The sequence below is a fragment of the Psammomys obesus genome, unplaced genomic scaffold (genome assembly GCF_907164565.1).
Source record: "Psammomys obesus unplaced genomic scaffold, mPsaObe1.curated_primary_1811, whole genome shotgun sequence".
Taxonomy (NCBI): Eukaryota; Metazoa; Chordata; class Mammalia; order Rodentia; family Muridae; genus Psammomys; species Psammomys obesus.
In genome coordinates this window covers 8,628,497-8,647,376 of record NW_026591918.1, presented here as the reverse complement: position 1 = coordinate 8,647,376, position 18,880 = coordinate 8,628,497, and the positions used below count along the sequence as shown (strand labels likewise).

The window sequence follows — 18,880 nt, the reverse complement described above, 5'->3', positions numbered from 1 at the left end:
TAGAAGAGCAGTCAGTGCTGTTAACCAGAGAGCAATCTCTCCTGGTCCCAATTTTGAAACACTTGTCTGTTTTGTTTCCCCAAAACAAATAAAAAGTAGAAGTAAAACCTACCAACCAACCAACCAACCAAATAAACAAAACAAAAACCTTTATCTATTTAACTGCATCTCCAAGGCAGCAGACACAACCCAGTGGAAGTCCAAAACTAAAAATACTTTCTCAAAGCCTGACCCACTGGGTAGTAACGTATAACCAAGAACAAGGTTCCTTACTCAATGGCCTTACTCCACAGTTCCTTCCCATCTCCCCAGCAGAGGCTTTATTCCCTTGAATGTCCACCAGAGCACGGTGGCAGAAGGAGGGTGACTTTTCTTCACTGACTATCTTTCTTAAGGGTTTAACAGTAGCCAGAGATACCGAAGACAGTATGAATCTCTATACATAATATATCTATTATATAAAGGCCTATTTCTTCGCTCTACAAGTATCCTGAGCATATTTACTTTACTTCAAATTAAGGACAGAAGAAAATAATTTTAAAATGTTGTATTTTTGAAATACTTAAAATGATAAAAAAAATAGAAATAGAATTAAAAATCATGGGCCAAAGATACAGCTGCATGGCAGAGCACACATCAAAGTACTGGGCTCAATTAATCCCAGCAGCATACCCCTTCAAAAGATACAGGGGCTGGACAGATAACTCAGCAGTAAGAGTGAGTAATGCTCTTGCAGAAGACCCGAGTTCAGCTTTCAGAACCCACCAAACCCAGAACTATATGTAACTCCAGTTCTAAGGGATAGAACACTCTCTTCTGATCTTAACAGCAGGCATACATGTAATGAACATACATACATACACTCATAATGCATATACATACATACGTACACACACACACAGGCAAAATATTCATATACATAAAACATTTTTAAAAATCCTGAAAAAGAATAAATAAAAAAGATAAACATTTTGATGTATTGGCTTTTCTTGAAGTACATATTTAGTATTAAGTATTGTTCCCAAAACTCAGCTTTTTCTATTATATTTCTTTTTTTTATTTTTTATTTTTGTATTTCTTTACTATTACTATTGTTTCTAAAGTACACACAAAACTGGCAAAGCAGGAAGCATTCAAAACATTTGTCTTTTTATTACCATCATCATTTTGGTTTTTTGAGACAGAGTCTTGTATAACCCTGGCTGGCTTATAACTCATGATGAAGACCAAACTGATCTTAAGTTCAGAGATCCACCTGCCTCTGCCTCCCAGGTGTTGGGACTATAATATGAACTGTTACAGCTAGCTCTTTCTTTTATATGTGTGCATGCAAGTGCATATCTGTGCACGCAGGCCAGAGCTGACGTCGGCTGCCTTCCTAGATCACTACTTCTTTTTTATGGAGACAGGCAACATGAACATGGAACCCATCAATTTGGCTAAATGACTGACAGTCCCAAGGATCCCCTAGTCTTACCTCCCCAGGACTGGGATTACAGGTATGTACTTTTGTATATGGCTTTTTACATTGGGTGCTGGGGACCTGAACTTAGGTCCTCATGCATGCACAGCAAGTACTTAATACACCAAAACGTCTCCCCAAAACAAAGCAGGATTAAAATTGAGGTGCCATGTAAGTGCATCTTCCTCAATCATGTTCTGTCTTATCTCACTGACTTTCAGCTAAGCTGGCTAGCCAGCAAGCCCTTAGGATCTTCCTGTCTCTTTGCCAGTGCTACAGTTATAGGCATGTGCCATGGTGCATAGCTTTTTACATAGGTGCTGGTGGAATATGACTTGAATCTGCATGTTTGCAGAATAAGTGCCCTTGCTCAATGAACCATCTTTTAAAATTACAAACCTTTACTCTTTTAAAATGTACTGTCTTCCATTTTTAAGCAACCAAGAGTGGCAAAATATTAACATAATAACCAAAAATTACTGGAGTTAAGAAGAGCTGGCAGGTTGTGATAGTACACAGCAAATGGAAATGCTGAAGAGGCAGAGACCAGAGGATCACAAGTTCAAGGTCAAGCTATATTACACCTTTAAGAAAAGTTGTTTTCAGCTAAATAGCAAGTTCCAGGCCAGCCCGGAAGATGAGATACTTTGTCTTGAAATTCAAACAGGGATTGAGAAGACGACGGGCTCTACTGCACATGCTTATAACTGCAGCACTAGAGAAGAGGATCGTGAGGGCTTGCTGGCCATTCAGTCTAGCTGAAAATCAGTGGCAGAGTGTGACTGAGGAAAATGACGGAGACCCTCCTCTAGCCTCCCATGTGCACACACACATTCACTTGCACGTCTCATATACACATGCACACACACACTGAGAGAGAGAGATCTGATCTTTCAAAATGCATTATTAGACAAAGAGAGCAAAGCATTCACTCTAGGATTCTTTTTACCTGAGAGCCCTCCTCATTATAGTGCCTGGCATTTCGGAACATAAGTTTCATATCTTCCATCATTCCTTCTTCACCGGCATATTTGTCATTTCGGATGTTATGTTCAATTATTTTCAGGTCCATTGGCTCTAAGATGATTTTATAGTAATCAGGATAGTCCTTCTTGGATGGCTTAACCATAAATAGATCACAAAGTCTTCTGCCTGAACCTGGCTCTCGAGCTTCAAGAACAACATTGAATAAAATTTTCATTCGCTGTTTTCTTATGTTCTTTTTACTGTTGAGGGGGAAGGTAGACAAGGGGGGGAAAAAAAAACCCACGGTCAGTTTTCTTTATCCAAGGGTGACCATGAAATAAAATAATTTGTGGGGAGGTACTTTATAATGACTACAATGTATTGGTTAGGTGTGCCATAAACATAGTATACACGCTGGAAAGGTATAAGAGAGTATTAAAAAAATTTACAAAATTATTACAACAGTGATCCTGGTAGAAGTAACCAGTGACAAACCTGTTTAGAATAGCTCTTAAAATGTAACGTTGAAAATGATACTGTGTGATACCATAAGGAAATGAAATTCAATAACCAACTGAAATACATTTTGGGATTTTTGAGACAAATAATGCAATAAAATTTGCTATTCCATTTCTAAACACAGACAAAACAAAACAACCCAACAGTGTTTCATTTCTTAAGATAGCTACTCCTAAGCAGAATATTCTAGCTACCCAGAAAACAAACAAAAACCCCACCAAACTAACATCTCCATAGAAGGTACAAGCCCCACTTGCATTAGTATTATCAGTCCCTGCTTATTCCTTTACCCAGCATTCCTGTCTAATCCAAAGTAGCCTGAAGTAGCCTGTGGTTCATCTGAGGTCTCTCCAAATGTTTAGCCTTCAGCGTGTATCCTTGCCTTTTCGCCAGAGTCCACAATCAAGATAAGATCCCGAGAAACTGACATGAATGGTATAGAACAAAGTACAAGGACCAAAGATTAATAACACCAGAGTTCAAAAGGGGCCCCAAGATGCTTGCCTTGCTTAATTGTTGAGAAAACCAGCTGAGAGGCTAAAATGAAAAATTCAAGGCAAATGGCTCAATGAATCATTAAATATTCACCTTCCAATTAATCAACTGTTTTATGTCTGCAGGAAACTGATAAAATTCTAGCCAGACCACCCAGTAGTCTCCAAGTGGTCAGGTACATGAAAAAGGAAATAACTCAAGATTAGTTTCTAGTATATAAAACAAAACCCTCCTAAGATTCTATATTAAAGTACACAGAAGTAAAATATTTTTAGTTGTTTTCCATTTTATAAGGGGAAGGAAGTTCATTCCTGAAGAAAATTATATGGCTATGAGTTTCTTAGCCTAGTCCTCAGATATTTTCATTCTCCTTCTAGGTCATGAAACATTGCCTCAATTTAAGACAGGTTTGTAAAAACCAGAAATAAAAGCCAGGCATGATAGTGCAGATTTGCATCTGGATTCATAGCAAGTTTAGGCAACCTTCGGCTACCTGAGATGGGGGTGGGGTTGGAGAAAAGGAAAAGGTGGGAGGAGACAGATCATGTATGCATCTATGTATGTGAGGTTTGTATGTTCAAATAAAGAATATTTTGACTGCCTTCCTCCTTTGTGGCCCCGTGATCATTTTGCCAATTTCTCTTTCAGTTCTTTTGTGTCTCTGCATGAAGTAAATAGTTATTAGTTAACCTAGGAGATACCTCATCTAGTGGATAGTATTTCCTCAAAGAAGCAATTTGGAACAATGGTGTGCAGAAGATGTTCTTTATTTCTAGGTCTGTAGCTAATGGATACTATTAATAGGTTCAAAGCTCTGAAATGGCAGAGCATCACACTGGGGCAAGACATTACAGGCAGCTGTGAGCTGTCTGATGTAGGTTCTGTAACTAAACTTCGGTCTTCCAAAAGAACAGCAAGTTCTCTTAGCCTCCAAAGTCACCTCTCCAGCCCCCTCTCTGTCCATTTCCAATGTTACTTTGCTTTTCAGAGTCATCCTTAGAATAAATTTATAGCCAACCTACTCCTTTATCCCCTCTAAGCTATTAACTATTAATAGTTGGGTAATTTCCATTTTTGAAAAGATTCATAAAAACAGGCTCCGTATGTTTTAAGAGCATAAACGTTCTTTGAGAATCAGTAGCATGTAGCCTATGCAGGTAAAATCATCTTGTTGAGACAGGGGAGCTGGCCTAGAATTCCGGAACTCCTGCCCCAGTGCTGCCAGGATTGTAGACATCTGTTTACTACCATACCTGGCTAAAATTTGCTATTTTTCTGACAAAATCTTATGCTATGCAGCTTATGCTAGACTCAAACTGAGAATCATCCTGCCTTTGCTTCCCAAGTTCTGAGGTTACAAGTATAAGCCACAATGCCCAATTCAACTTTTTTTTTTTAAAGATTTATTTATTATGTATACAATGTGTGTCTACATGAACATGTTTGCATGTACACTTGTATGCCAGAAGAGGGCACCAGATTTTATTTTAGATGGTTGTGAGCCACCATGTGGTTACTGGGAATTGAACTCATGACCTCTGGAAGAACAGCCAGTGCTCTTAACCTCTCAGCCATCTCTCCAGCCCCCAATTCAACTTCTTAAAGGAACTCAAAATCAAGACTCTTCATCATTGTATACTTAAAGTGATTACAAGCCAAAATCATACACATTATTGTAATAAAGATAATTTTAAAGGAGAATGGCCATAAAAGGTCCTCTACTAAGGGTATCAGAACAGTAGAACAAGCTTCCAACACATGAAAATCAAATTTAAAAGTAGTGGTTTTTTTTTAATTTATATGATTATGAGTAAGAAGGGACTTTGTTCTTAATCTCATCTTTTAAAAAATCAAACAAACAAACAAATAATAGGTTCTCATACTATAACCCATGCTAGCTTCAAGCTGGTAGTGACCCTCTTTCCCGAGCCTCTTGGCTGCTGTGGTTATGGGATGAGCAGCTGCACCTATGAATGCCTCTAACTTCAGTCCCAGATGATCTGACCCTCTTCAGGCCTCTGTTGGTACCATATGCATACAGTGCATAGATATACATGTAGACAGAACACCCATACACATAAAATAAAAATACATCTTAAAAAAAAAAAACAACCCCAAAATATCCGCTATAATTATCATTCAGTACTGTACCATGACAACTTGTAGGATGTACTGAAATTCCTGAGTAACATACAAAAGATGTGTTAAAGAAATGGATGCTTTAAGAAGTAAGATGTAGACAGGGTCAGGGTCTAAGACAGTGAGAAGCACTAGCCCAGCACAATGTTCAAGTACCTACATGCACTGACTGTTTAGACTGCCAGTGCTAATTCTGATCTTTCCACCAACCCAGTCGGAAAGACACTCAGGAGATGCAAGCAGCATCCATTAGCCCTTGTCACTGGCCAGGCCAGCCTATACCTTTTGCTACAAAAGAATAGCCACATGATAAACGAGGGGACTTGTCTGCCCCTGAAAAAGAAAGCTAGCAACAAATTAAAGGTAGCACTGAATATATGGAGGCTAATTTTGACAAACTAACTAGACTTCTAAACTGTACTGTTTTCTTTACTCATAAAATAAACTTGCATCCCAAACACTTGTTTCACATGCATAAGATCTTTCTTCTCATACTGTCAGTACTGACCATGTCACAGAATAATTACAGTATTAAAAGTATGTTTATGCATAAAAAAGGTCTGCACACCTGGATAGCCTCCTGAGACCCAACATCTCACTGTCATGAGTATTCCTGGGAAAGCAGAAACAAACAGTACATGTGAAGAGAAATAAAACAAGCAACATTGGAGGGTCATGCATAAGCCAAATATGATCGAGGAAAAGAAGATTATTTGGTCCAAAAGATAAAAGATTTTAACACTTGAAACATTTCAACACAGAAACTGAAAGCAGATTTTTGGGTACAGGGTAGGGAGAAAGGATGCATTCTCAGAATGAAGAGAATATATACCCATAATCCATTTTTCTTAGACTTTTTAAGTATTAAAAAAAAAAAAAACACGCAAAAACAGAATAATATATATTACTTGGGAGTAGAGTGGTATTTGAAAGACATGGCTCTGATATCTCTGACCAAGCTCAGGTTTGCTTGCCTTCTGCCAAGACCCACTTATTAACCTTCATTAAAAAATTCATCACTTTGTTATTATAATAAGACTGAAGTCTCTGACTTTTAATATCCACATGTTTGCAGCCCAATCCTGGATAGTTTATTATTATTATTATTGTTTTGGTAGATAATTTATGGTTCTGCTACTTTTTTTCATGAACTTTATTATATTACCCATTTCCTGGGAAACCTATTCTTAAGGAAACTTTTGTGTGAAATATGGTTTAATAATTTTACTAACCTAAGGCTTAGTTTTCTTTTTATAGGAGGTTGAAGTCCAGTAACTTCATCTACCTGGAATCTCCCGCACTACAGGCCGCAGAGACACGGGCTTTTTAAATATCTGGGCTAGGTTAATGCTCCCTTGGAAAGGCTCCCTAACACTCGTCCAATGTTGGCACTAACTGCACCGTGATCACGTTTGCCTCCATTACCTTCTTTTGTCTGAGAAGTTTCTATCTTTGATTGGTGACTGATCTGGAAAACACAGGTGATGTTGAAGAGAATTATATAATTATACTCAAAGATGTTCTTGATTTGATGTCTCTGATCTGGTTTCACATTTTTCCTCCGTTGTCCCTAGTATAACAAGGAATTAAGAACTTGGAAGGATGAAATCCACAGGCCAGTAATGGAAGAGACTTGCATCTCAGGGCACACCAACCAATTCAGCTAATACCGCATAGCATTGCAGTTATTTTCCAAGTTTAAGAGGGAAAGACAAGGCAGCTTTTTACTCCTAAGTCACACTTCAAAACCTTTTGGTCTTAGTGGATCTTTTAATACAAATACAGAAATATGTCAAAACAATGAACCGATTTCTTCATTTTGATCCTGAGTCTGTCAAGCCTGCTATCAGTGATTAGCTTATTCCTTGTTTAAGGGATCCTCCCAGACTGACTGCTGCTACAAAGAATGTAAAATAGTTAATCTTCAGGGAGCATATGGTGTTCCACAATGATCAGGTCAAAGAAATTCCAAGAGATGGTCTTGCATGATTCTTTATGAGAGCCTAGATTTAGAATCTCACAGTGAGGTTCCCCTCCTTAAAACAGTGAGGGGAAGAAAAGGATTAGGGAAGGTAAGAGGACAATTAGAAAGAAAACAAAAAATACTCAAATAATCAGCTCAATATTTTCTTGCCTGTAAGTAGTTATAACTTGATAGTCTCAGAAGTAAACACAAGTTCATGAGGAAAAGCAACGATCAGAGCAGGACTGACTTCAGAGCAGCAGTGCTGACTCATCCTTACCTTTCTTAATTACTACTCCATCTTTCCAATTCACTATCAAACAACTATCTAAGATTTAAGTGGGACTTTCAAAATGCCAACTTAAAAAAGAAATCTGGACAGTGAAAAGAATGTTTGCCCAAGCTACATGTTATTTTTTTCTGTCATCTAAAAGCAATACGATACTTGGCAAAAAGAAAACACTATCCAACTTAGAAATGAATTGGAAACGACATACTATCAAATATTTAAAGGTTTTAAAAGAATTCATGCTTCATAGCTTACATTTTTTTTTTTCTGAATTTATCTAAAATAAAATAAATAGGAACTAGCTGGTTCCAGATAGGAAAAGAACATATACCTTTTTCTTTTGGCACTACCAGTATCAGAAGTGGCTGAAGAGATCATGCTGTCTCCATCCTCAATGTCATCTCTTCTGGCAAGCTCTTTCTTCTTTGCCTAAAACAAAGCAGATGCCAGGAGTCAGCCTCACTCTGTCGGGCATTCCTAGGACTATGTGAACGTTAAAGAGCCAGGCATATGATTCACGTTCATTTTTAGAGGTACAACTTCATGTAGGATGCAAAAACTGAACCATCTTCAAACATTTTTAATAGCCTACATGACAGAAGAGTAGATTAAAAATGAAATCAGACTAAATAAAAAAAAAATCAATGCTAACTAGAACGTTTATGACTGTCAACGGCATGGTACAGTTAAAAGCTCTGAGGCAAGCTATGGGATTGGCTTGCCCTGCAGGCCAGGCTTAAGTTAAGTTAACTTAGAGGGAACTTTTGTACCTGACTTCTAAGGAGCAGTATGGCAAAGAAAAAAAAAAAAGTCTAAAAACTGAGAGGTGAAAATCACCTCTATCACCTCTAGATCTACTGTCATAAAAAAGGAAATAAAGACTACGTTTGATTTAAAATTGTTTCTTGCTTCCAGAAATATACTACCAGAGACAGAGGCCAGCAAAATGGCTCAGTGGGTAAAGGTATTTGGTGCCAAGCCTGATGACTTTCCTGCATTCACATGCTAAAAGGAGATAAAGACTCAAACAAATTGTACTCTGACCAACCCCCTGCCACTACACAAATTAAAAAGACCACCCTACAAGGACAAAAAGGCCACCTGTAAGAGAGAGTTAGTCTGTTTTTTGTTTGTTTTTCAAGACAGAGTTTTCTCCGAGTAGCCTTGGCTGTTCTGGAACTAGCTCTGGAGACCAGGTTGGCCCAGGACTCAGAGACTGCCTACCTCTGCCTCCCAAGTGCTGGGATTAAAGGCATGTACCATCATTGCCTAGCGTGAGTTAATCTGCCTTTAATATTTACCTTTTTTTTTCCCTAAAAATCCCCAACTTAATCTGACAAACTCTTGTATATGACAATAATGGATTAGTTTTCAGATGTTCTTTTGCTAAAGTCAAGGTGTGTGTGTGTTGTTATAAGGTCATGTTATACAGCTGTGTGCTACCAGGCCCTCAAAGGCCATCCGTATATTAACAAAGTCTAGAACAAAAGAATAAACTGTAAATGGCACAATTAACATCTGAAATTGAAGAGTAACTTCCCAAGAATCCTGAAACTGGCTCTTTCCATAGGGACAAATCCTTGCTTCTTCTATCACAATGTTATGGTATTTAAAATATTATTTCTCTTCTACAGGGTTCTGATAAGTCTAAAAAAAATTCAACAGTACTTGTAGTAGAAACAAATAACTTAATATTCCTGGGGTGGAGATAGGGGATACATATCTCAAAAGAACACACCAAACACATGAAACTATCTCAGTGATAGAACAAACAGCAACATACTTGCATGACTTGCTGCAATTTTAGAACTCGCTTATAGATGGCTGAATTGGGAACATTATAGCGTTTGGCATTTTCAAACATTAAATTCAGATCACACTCCAAATGATCTAAAGTTTCATATTCTTGGTTCTTTAGCTTTGTTCTGTGAAAGACAAATAAATGATTAGAAGTTTCTATTATGAAAATTATCAACCATTCTTCTTGAAAGTCCAACAACAACAACAAAAAAAAAACCAACCTTCACAAGTACCACATAATGTGTCTTTACCAGCCACTTTACCTGGCTTTCAAGTTAATGTAAGGTCTAAAGTACTATTAAAAGTAGACAATACCACAGTTTATCTGAAAATCCAAAAGAATTAATTAAATTAAAAAAATTCGTAAAGTAGCCAACTATGAAAACAAACACACTAGAAAAATTCACAGTGAAAAAATCCCTGAGAAACAGAAATTAGAGAGATTTTTAAACTAACTCCATGAAGAATCACCATAAACTACCGATTTCTGGAAATTAGGAGGCCACTCCAGTTCATACAGGTTACTAGTGATAAATCTGTGAAAAAGTATTCAGAACAACATATTTGCCTCCAGAGGAGACAAGCAAACAATCAAAGTGGCTCTCATGATGGGGAACAAGAGAAATTATCTATTTACTACTATTATTCTAGTGCAGTCATTTATAAAGAAGCATAGAGCCAGGTGGGGGTGCCACACACCTTTAATCCCAGTACTAATTGGGGCAGAGACAGACAGATCTTTTTGAGTTTGAGGCCAGCCTGGCCTACAGGGGAGTTCCAGAACAGCCAGGGCTATACAGAGAAACCCTATCTCGGAAAACAAAACAAAACAAAACAAAACAAAACAAAACAAAAGTAGCATAGTTTAAAGCTGAGAATTGTTTATCTAAAAATCACTAAAAATGCAAGCATTTAGACATGGTTACTGACCATCAGCTCTCAGATGGGCTTGATGCTCTTTGTACAAAGCAGAATCTCTGCTGGCTCTAATTCTGTATGAATTTGGATATGAACTTTTACATCTTTGATTAAAGTATCTATATGCTAACCACAAAAAGTGTACTAAGAATGACAATAGGTGAAAACAGCTTCATCAAGTGAATGTAGAAATACCAAACTTTCTCTTAGAATGGTAGTATCCAACCTGCATATAAAGTTTTACTTTATTTGAGTTATATTCAGATTCTGTACAATGCTTAAGGAAATATAAATATTGGAAGACATCTCTGGATGCAGCAAAAACAATTAACTATGAATGTAGTTTTTAGTGCTAGCTCATAAGCCTAACACCAGAATTTAAAATACACTCTGAAGCTTATTCCTGCCAACACAAAAAGTAAAGTGGCACTTGTTAAGAACACCTACAAAGAACAGAAAATCTGGGCCAGCAGGATGAGTCAGTGGGTGAAAACTTGCTGTTCAAGTTTGACAACCTGAGTTCAATTCCCAGATCCTATAGTGAAAGAACTGACTCCAGAAAATTGACCTCTGACCGCCATATAAATTATGGTATGTACAGGACTGTATGCTATCACTACGTGGACACATGACACAAAACAGAATCCAAACTTGAAAACAACACCTTGTTCTATATGCAGACATTTACCGTACTACTGTCGTTCAATGCAATGGGGTGCTGGGGAGGTGGAGGGAAGGAGGGGAGAAATGGCAACACATGGGGACGGTAAACCTTAGTACAGTGGAGTCACACTGGCTGGTTCCTCTTTCTTTTCTTTTCCTTTGGTGGGGCTGGAGACTGAACTCAAAGACACGCTAAGTAAGCAGACTCTACAACTCAAACAGCCCCAGTCATCTATTCTATGCTGTTTGGGGAGGCATCCATCTCCCTTCCTTCTACCAACAAATATTCCTAGGACCATGCTGGGTCACACAGCCATTAAAATCGAGTGAAATTTAAAGTCAAATTTCTTACTTGCATTCCCCACCTTTCAAGAGCACACTTATAAGTGACTTGTGCTTTTTACACAGGATGATCCACACAGTAAGACATTTCTAGCATCACAGAAGCTACAATGATTTCATTGCTATTTCATAACTGTAAATTTTCTGCTATAAATGTATGTGAATATATACAAATATCTGATATGTGACACCACCCCCCCCAAGAAGTCTTGGCCCACAGGTTGAGAAGCATTATACTTTACAACTACCACAGAAAAATTTAAATGAGAGAAGATGCAGAATTCTGAATATTGCAAATTTTGTATCTTCTCATTTAACAAAGTCTGTATTACACAATTCCAACTTCAAAAAATTGTTAACTAAGAAGGCCAATGACTTAATTTGGCTTTTAAAATGAACTAGACTAATGACTAGAGACATGGCTAACAGTTAAGGCCACTGGCTACTTTTCCAGAAAACCAAGGTTTGATCCCAGTACCCACAGGGCAGCTTCCAAACATCTGTTAGCGGCATTCCAGGGAATCTGATGTTGTCCTTTGGCCTCCACAGGCATCAGGTACATACATTGTACACAGACATGCAGACAAAATACTCATACAAATTTTTAAAAAGTACAAGTTGCAGGGACAGGACACGCCAGAGATATGGCTCAGCAGTTAAGAGCACTTACTGCTCTCATCGAGGACCTGCATTCAGTTCACAGTGTCCATAGGGTAGCTCACAACAGCCTGCACTTCCAGCTCCTGTACAAAGCCCTCTTCTGCCTTCAAAGGACACCAATCATGAACATGGTGTACATACAGACATACATATATACATGCAGGCAATACTCATATACATTAAACAAATAAATCTTTAAAGAGTTAAAAATTAAAATTAACTACTTGAATTTTTTAAAGTTAAAGAAAAAGAAACTAAAGACAAAACTTATTAAAAGGGAACTTCATATCTATAAAATTCACTACCCTTCCAAAAGCAAAGAATATAAATGATGAATTTCTAGATTGTTTTCTTAATGCTAGCTTAATTTCTGTATCATTTTAGTAATGCAAATAAACTGACATTCTACATACTAAGGGAGGAAGACTTTGAAGCCAGCTATGACTACACCACAAAATTGTTTCAGAACCTACCACAGAGGGCCTATGAAAGAATCTACCCAGCAGGTATTGAACCAGATGCTGAAACTCATAGTCAAACCTTGGGCAGAGTACAGGGAATCTTATAGAAAAGGGAGATAGAAAGACCTGGAGGCAACAGGAGCTCCACAAGAAGACCAATAGACCAAAAACTCTGGGCTCAGGGGTCCCTGCAGAGACCAATACTCCAACCAAGGACCATGCATGGAGAGGACCTAGACCCCCTGCTCAGATGTAGCCCATGGCAGTTCAGGGTCCAAGTGGGTTCCCTGGTAATGGGAACAAGGACTGTCTCTGACATGAACTCAGTGGCTAGCTCTTTTGATCACCTCCCCCTGGGGCAGCAGCCTAACCAGGCCACAGAAGAAAACAATGTAGCTAGTCCTGATGAGACCTGATAGGCTAGGGCCAGATAGAAGGAGATCAGTGGACTAGGGGAGGGACATAGGGGGAGATGAGGCAGGGAGGGTGAGACTAGCAGGAGAGAATGGAAGGGGCTACAGCTGGGATACAAAGTGAATAAATTGTAATAAATAAAAAAGAAAAAGAAAAAATAAACTAAATAAATATCAATGTGATAGTGTGAGCATGAAGGTGTTTTGCTTGTTTTTACTTTACTCAGTTACAAGTCAGATACTTAAATAGTGAAGAAAAAAACTATTTTATATCATTTAATGTCCTTATCTATTTTTGGAAGGAAAAGTTATACTACCATGTTCAACTTCAAGATACATCTATATTGAATAATAAAGAAGCAGTCTTACCTGATCTGTTGAAGTGATATGGGCATTTTAATTTGCTGATAATAATCTGGATATTTTTTCTTTGAAGGCAAATGGAAAAAAGGTTCAGCTATTAGCTGCCCTTGGTTATTCCGACAGCTCCTAACTGTGTCATAAAGCTGATAAAAAGGATTTGAAATATCCATAAAGGAAGTGATGCTCTCTGCTTCAGATTCCCCTTCTTCATAACGTGCAGCTGGGAAGACAAAAACATATTTATTAGGGGAATAAAGACAAAAAGAGTCAACATTTAACTTTATCAATTCTTAAGATTTGTTTTATGTGTATGAGTATTTGGCCTCCATGTATGCATGGGTATCTGGTGCCTGTAGAGAGCACTGGATCCTCTTTGTCTGGAGTTAGACAGTTGTGAGCTGCCATGAAGGTCCAGGGAATTGAACCTGGGTCATCTACAAAAGCAGTAAGTGCTCTTAGCCATCTCTCCAGTTCAGAACCAACACTTTAAATTATTAATGTATTTGTTTCATTCTTTGCTTATAAATTAGATCCTATATCATAGCCCAAGCTAATCTACAACTCTCAGAAATCCTCCTGCTTTAGTCTTTTGGGTGCTGGAATTACAAGCATGCTCAGTCATGCTCAGCTAAAAACAATTTTCTTTTATTTAATTAGGTCTTTTTTTTTGAATAAAGGTTTCACTGTTTAGGCTTGGCTGGCCTCCAACTTACTAGAAGTATCTACCTCTCAAGTACTAGGATTATAGGCACGTACTACTATGCACAGCTTGTAAAATGATTTTAAAGATTTCTAAATTTTCCTTAAAGATAATGCTAAGCATGGTTAGATTACTCAGTTAAAAATGCTTGCCACTCTTCTGGAGGACATGAATTCATTACTCAGAATCCACATTGGACAACTGACAACAACCTTAATTACAACTCCAGGGGATCTTATTTTTGGCCTCCTTCATATACATGGCATATACTCAACTATACAGTCATAAACACATAAAAAAATAATCTTAAAAAATACTTAGTGTAGTTGCATGTAATAGAAAAATATTATCTGGAAACATTAAATTCAAAAGTTACACTCAGTTAAAAGACTGAAAAATAGTTTATTTTTAAAATATGTTTTCTTCAGACTTCCTGCTATGCTTAGTCCATTAACACAAAGCAATCTGCTTTTGACAATTTTACTTACCCAAGATTTCATCAAATACAATAAAATACCATTTTCTTAAAAAACCAACCACCTCTAAAAAGACCAAAGTCAGCGCAGTTTCCCTCAGTCAGAAGGACCACAATCTAAAAATGCCTACCAGCTAATGCAGCATCCTCTTCACTTTCTGAGCCATACTGAAGTGCCATGGTAATTGCTGACAAGCGACCACCTTGGACTGCTCTTTTATTACTAAAAAGAAAAACAAGCAATTAGAAAACAGAATGATCTTATGATTTGCTTACCTTGATAAAATAAGAACTGTTATTTAAAAAAAATTACTATTAACTGCCTCCTTAGTTTATAATTAATATTCCTCATAGTCTTAGCAAAGAAAATGGGATTTTTGTTTCCGAAAAAAAAAAAAAAAAAAGTTGACTAGCTGTGTGTGGTAGCACATACCTTTAATCTCAGAACTCTTTTGAGTTCAAGGCTAGCCTAGTTTACAAAGCGAGTCCAGGACAGCCAGGGTTCTGTTACACAAAGAAACCCTATCTCTCAAAAGAGCAGAAGAAAGAAAGAAAGGAAAGAAAGGAAAGAAAGGAAAGAAAGGAAAGAAAGAAAGAAAGAAAGAAAGAAAGAAAGAAAGAAAGAAAGAAAGAAAGAAAGAAAGAGAAAGAAAAAAAGATACATAAATAGATTGATTGGGGCTGAAGTGATGGCTCAGCAGTTAAGGACACTGGCTGTCCATCCAGAGGACCTGGGTTTGATTCCTAGCACCCAGAGGGCACTGCAGTGGCAGGGGATCTGGTGCTCTCTTCGGGTCCCCACAGGCACCGTACTCACATGCTGCACAGACACACGCGCAGGCAAAACACCCATAGACATAAAATAAAACTTCAAAAAAGAGAAAGTGGTAGCAGAGAGCTGGAACAGACTACTACAATTTGGTTTTCATTTAAACGTAATACATTACTCCGTATTTTATGGAGAGTAAGGATTTAATTATTCTCTACTACTCAGCTTAAGTGTTAGCTGCAAGGTGAGGAAAGGTCTACCATATAACCTTAACCTACTTGTGGTTACTTCTGTGACAGGATCTTGCTGTGTCACCTGGACTGTCCTTGATCTCACAGTCTTCCTCCCTCAGTGTTCCAAGTGCTGAAAATATGGGTATATGCCACTACCTCAATCTTAGGTACTTGATACACCCTCCTTAAAACCTAAAAGTAATACTTTAAAATAGCTGTCTGGCTAGCATGCCTATTATCATAAGCATGAGTCAGCTCTCAGACTACACCCTCTTACTCTCACCGGTAATACTTGCTAGTGGGGTTTCTTTCTTCACCAAGGCTGCTTTTACTGTGCGAAGGACCTGTCAGCCTGGCTGCAGCCAAATTTGATGCAGTCCTATCCAAAGATAAAATAATAAAATAAAATAAAATAAAAAAAACCCTCATAGATGGAATAGCTAAAAATCAGAATGCGGGCAAACAAAAAGGAGAAAACTATTTTCTTCTAAGAGAAGTAATAAAATATTTCTGAGTGTCTATTATGCAGCAAGTTCTGTGTCAAGATTTGGGGACACTGAAGAGATGGGCCAGGGCTAGTCTTCATGACCTTATGGTTACCACAAAATCAGAAGAACCATATTGAAACAAACATGAGGGCCAGAAGAAAGCTTTGAAAGTAGTTACTCAATGTTTCCATTTCATGTAAGAAGAAATAGAATCACAAAACTCAGACTCGTTCAAAGATATATTCCTAATGAAGGAAAAGCCAGAATGAGACTTGAGATCTTCTGACTAAGCATTTTATTGCAAATATAGATAAACAGTGTTGTGTATTATACACAATATACGTGTCCAGCATCTTTCCAAATAACCTCCTTCGACTACAATGGTAACTGGAAAGCTTCTTTTACTGTTTCCAGAATCATACATCAATTGTAAATCTTATTTTCTACTGAATTAATTTTACAAGCTAAACATTCAGCAAATAGGCACAAGAGTCTTAGATATCTTAAACCTACCTTATTCGAAGACTTGATTTAGCCATTTCATGATGTTCAATTTCTGCCTTTTTCATATAAAATATTTTTTTAATCGAATTGGCATCCTAGCAAGAAAAAATTATTTTGCTTTAAAAAAAGGCTCACAAGATAGATCAGTGTAGGTAGAGGCACTTGCCACCAAGCCTAATGACCCAAGTTCATTCCCTAAAACCCACAGTGCATAGAGAAGTTGTCCTCTTACCTCCACAGGTTTACGCCTACCCACACCCAAAACAAACACACAAACAAATAATGTGATGGAAAAAAAGAGAGAAAACTACCCCGACTCATGTACTACTGGCTTTCATGTCAGTCTTTCATTTGGAGCAGATTTCCACTCAGCAGCCATAACCCTGCATCCAAATACCTCTCACAAACTTCCAAATAATCTTCAAAACCTGTCATTAATCACATACAAGTTTAAAAGGCTGCTGACTCTTTTACAGTTTGGCAATTAAGAGGCACACTGATCCAATGGCAAAAAATAATGAATTCTATTTGTATAAAATGATCTAAAATTTCAAACAAAGATGTAATTTTACAATTTAAAAGACCATGTACACAAATTTGAGATAAATATGCTCGCTTAATAACAGCAACCTAACACAGCAGATCCAAAGTTTCTTTTGCCTTTAAAACTTAGTTCAGATTGACTCTCTCTGGAGAAGCACATACTCATGCTTTATGGTATGTGCTTTATTGCTTTATGGTATATCCTTTCCCTAAGCACATAACTTTCTAATAATCCTCACACTATCAAACTTTATTCCTAATAAATCTCAACTCTGCTTCAAAAAAAATAAATGAACAAGTAAAAACAACTTAGTTCAGGAAAAATAATCAGACTAAAAAATGTCTTAATCATATCAGCAAATAGTACTACAAATGACTAAAATGTCCTTTCACAAACTAAGAATTCAAGGACTTCCAATTCTCTCTCTCCACACCTCTCTCCCTTCCTGTCTGGCTGTTCTGGAATTCTCTATGCAGACCAGACTGACCTTGAACTCACAAAGATTCCCTCTGCTTCTCCCTCTTGAGTGCTGGGATTAAAGGTGTGCACTACTACACCTGGCTTCACTCTGATTTCTTTAAAAATGCAAAATAAAGTGGACCTGGGTTTGAGTCCCAGCACCCTTGTGGCAGTTCACAGCAGTCTATAACTCCAGTTCCAGAGGTTCCAATGCCCTCTTCTGGACTTCCCAGGCACCACAGGCACATGATGTAGATACACACAGGCAAAACATTCACACATATAAAATAAAATAATAAAAAGAAACAATGTAAAAAAAAAAAAGAAACAATGTTACAGATAGTATCTCCCTCCTACAGCACAATGAGGGGTTGAAGGGCTACACTTGTGAAACTGCCCAGGCCATCAGGGGTCTACATATCTGAAAAGCCACCAAGTACTTCAAAGACGGAACTTTAAAGAAGCAATGTGTACCATCCCAGCAGTATGATGGTAGAGCCAGTATTTGTGTCCAGGTCAAATACTAGGGCACAAGATCAGCAACCCCAAAACACGATGCTGAATTTTTACTGCACATGATTAAAAATAAGAGAGCAATGCTGAACTGAGGGAATAGACACAGATTCTGTAGTCACTGGACATATCCAGGTCAACAAAGCATCCAAGATGTGTTGCTGGACTTACAGAGTGTGACAGTGGGTGACTAGCTGAGCTCACCTTGACACACTGACATAATCCTCACTGAAAAGAAACAAACTATTCCTAAGCCAAGGAAGCTGCACAGAAGAAAAAGATATCTCAGAGAAAACTTAAACTTATGGCACAGAAATAAATTCAGCATAAATTAAGTGCAAATAAAAGTTAATATGAAGTACAAACAGCAATTTTCAGTATTTTGGCCAGCACTCAGAATTTAATGATTTTATTAGCAAAAGATTTTTTTGAGCACCCTTCCTCAATTCTCAATGATTAATCAAAGACATTTCTACAATCAACTATTCATTATTAGACCAGAAAGTTTCTAAGGAGCAACTTCAAAGCAATTAGTTATTTTACATTACGTATTACATTTCAAAAGATGCTTTCTGTATTTATGGAGTTTAAGTGCAAAGACTAAATAGTTGTAAAAAAAAACAAATAACTTAGATGAACAGAAGATATTAAAGAATCCAGGAATAAACCTTTATATCAATGGTTAAATCATTTTCAGTAAGGTTGCCAACACAATTCAATAAAGAAACAGTAAGTTTTAAAA

The 18,880-nt window shown here is 37.5% G+C and overlaps 1 protein-coding gene across 12 annotated transcripts in view; it reads right to left on the bottom strand.

Moving 5' to 3' along the window:
* Positions 1-18,880, bottom strand: part of Pbrm1 (polybromo 1) — a 91,989-nt gene that overhangs the window by 46,729 nt on the left and 26,380 nt on the right. For 4 of the 12 annotated variants that reach the window (XM_055612255.1, XM_055612253.1, XM_055612254.1 and 1 more), the window contains 8 exons: positions 16,632-16,717; positions 15,914-16,009; positions 14,760-14,851; positions 13,460-13,673; positions 9,617-9,758; positions 8,165-8,262; positions 6,150-6,194; positions 2,412-2,688 (listed from right to left, as the gene is read on the bottom strand). In XM_055612255.1, coding sequence (XP_055468230.1) covers positions 2,412-2,688; positions 6,150-6,194; positions 8,165-8,262; positions 9,617-9,758; positions 13,460-13,673; positions 14,760-14,851; positions 15,914-16,009; positions 16,632-16,717 — 1,050 coding nt within the window. The remainder of the gene's footprint in view (positions 1-2,411; positions 2,689-6,149; positions 6,195-8,164; positions 8,263-9,616; positions 9,759-13,459; positions 13,674-14,759; positions 14,852-15,913; positions 16,010-16,631; positions 16,718-18,880) is intronic. The other 8 variants (XM_055612252.1, XM_055612258.1, XM_055612261.1 and 5 more) reach the window with 3 other exon arrangements.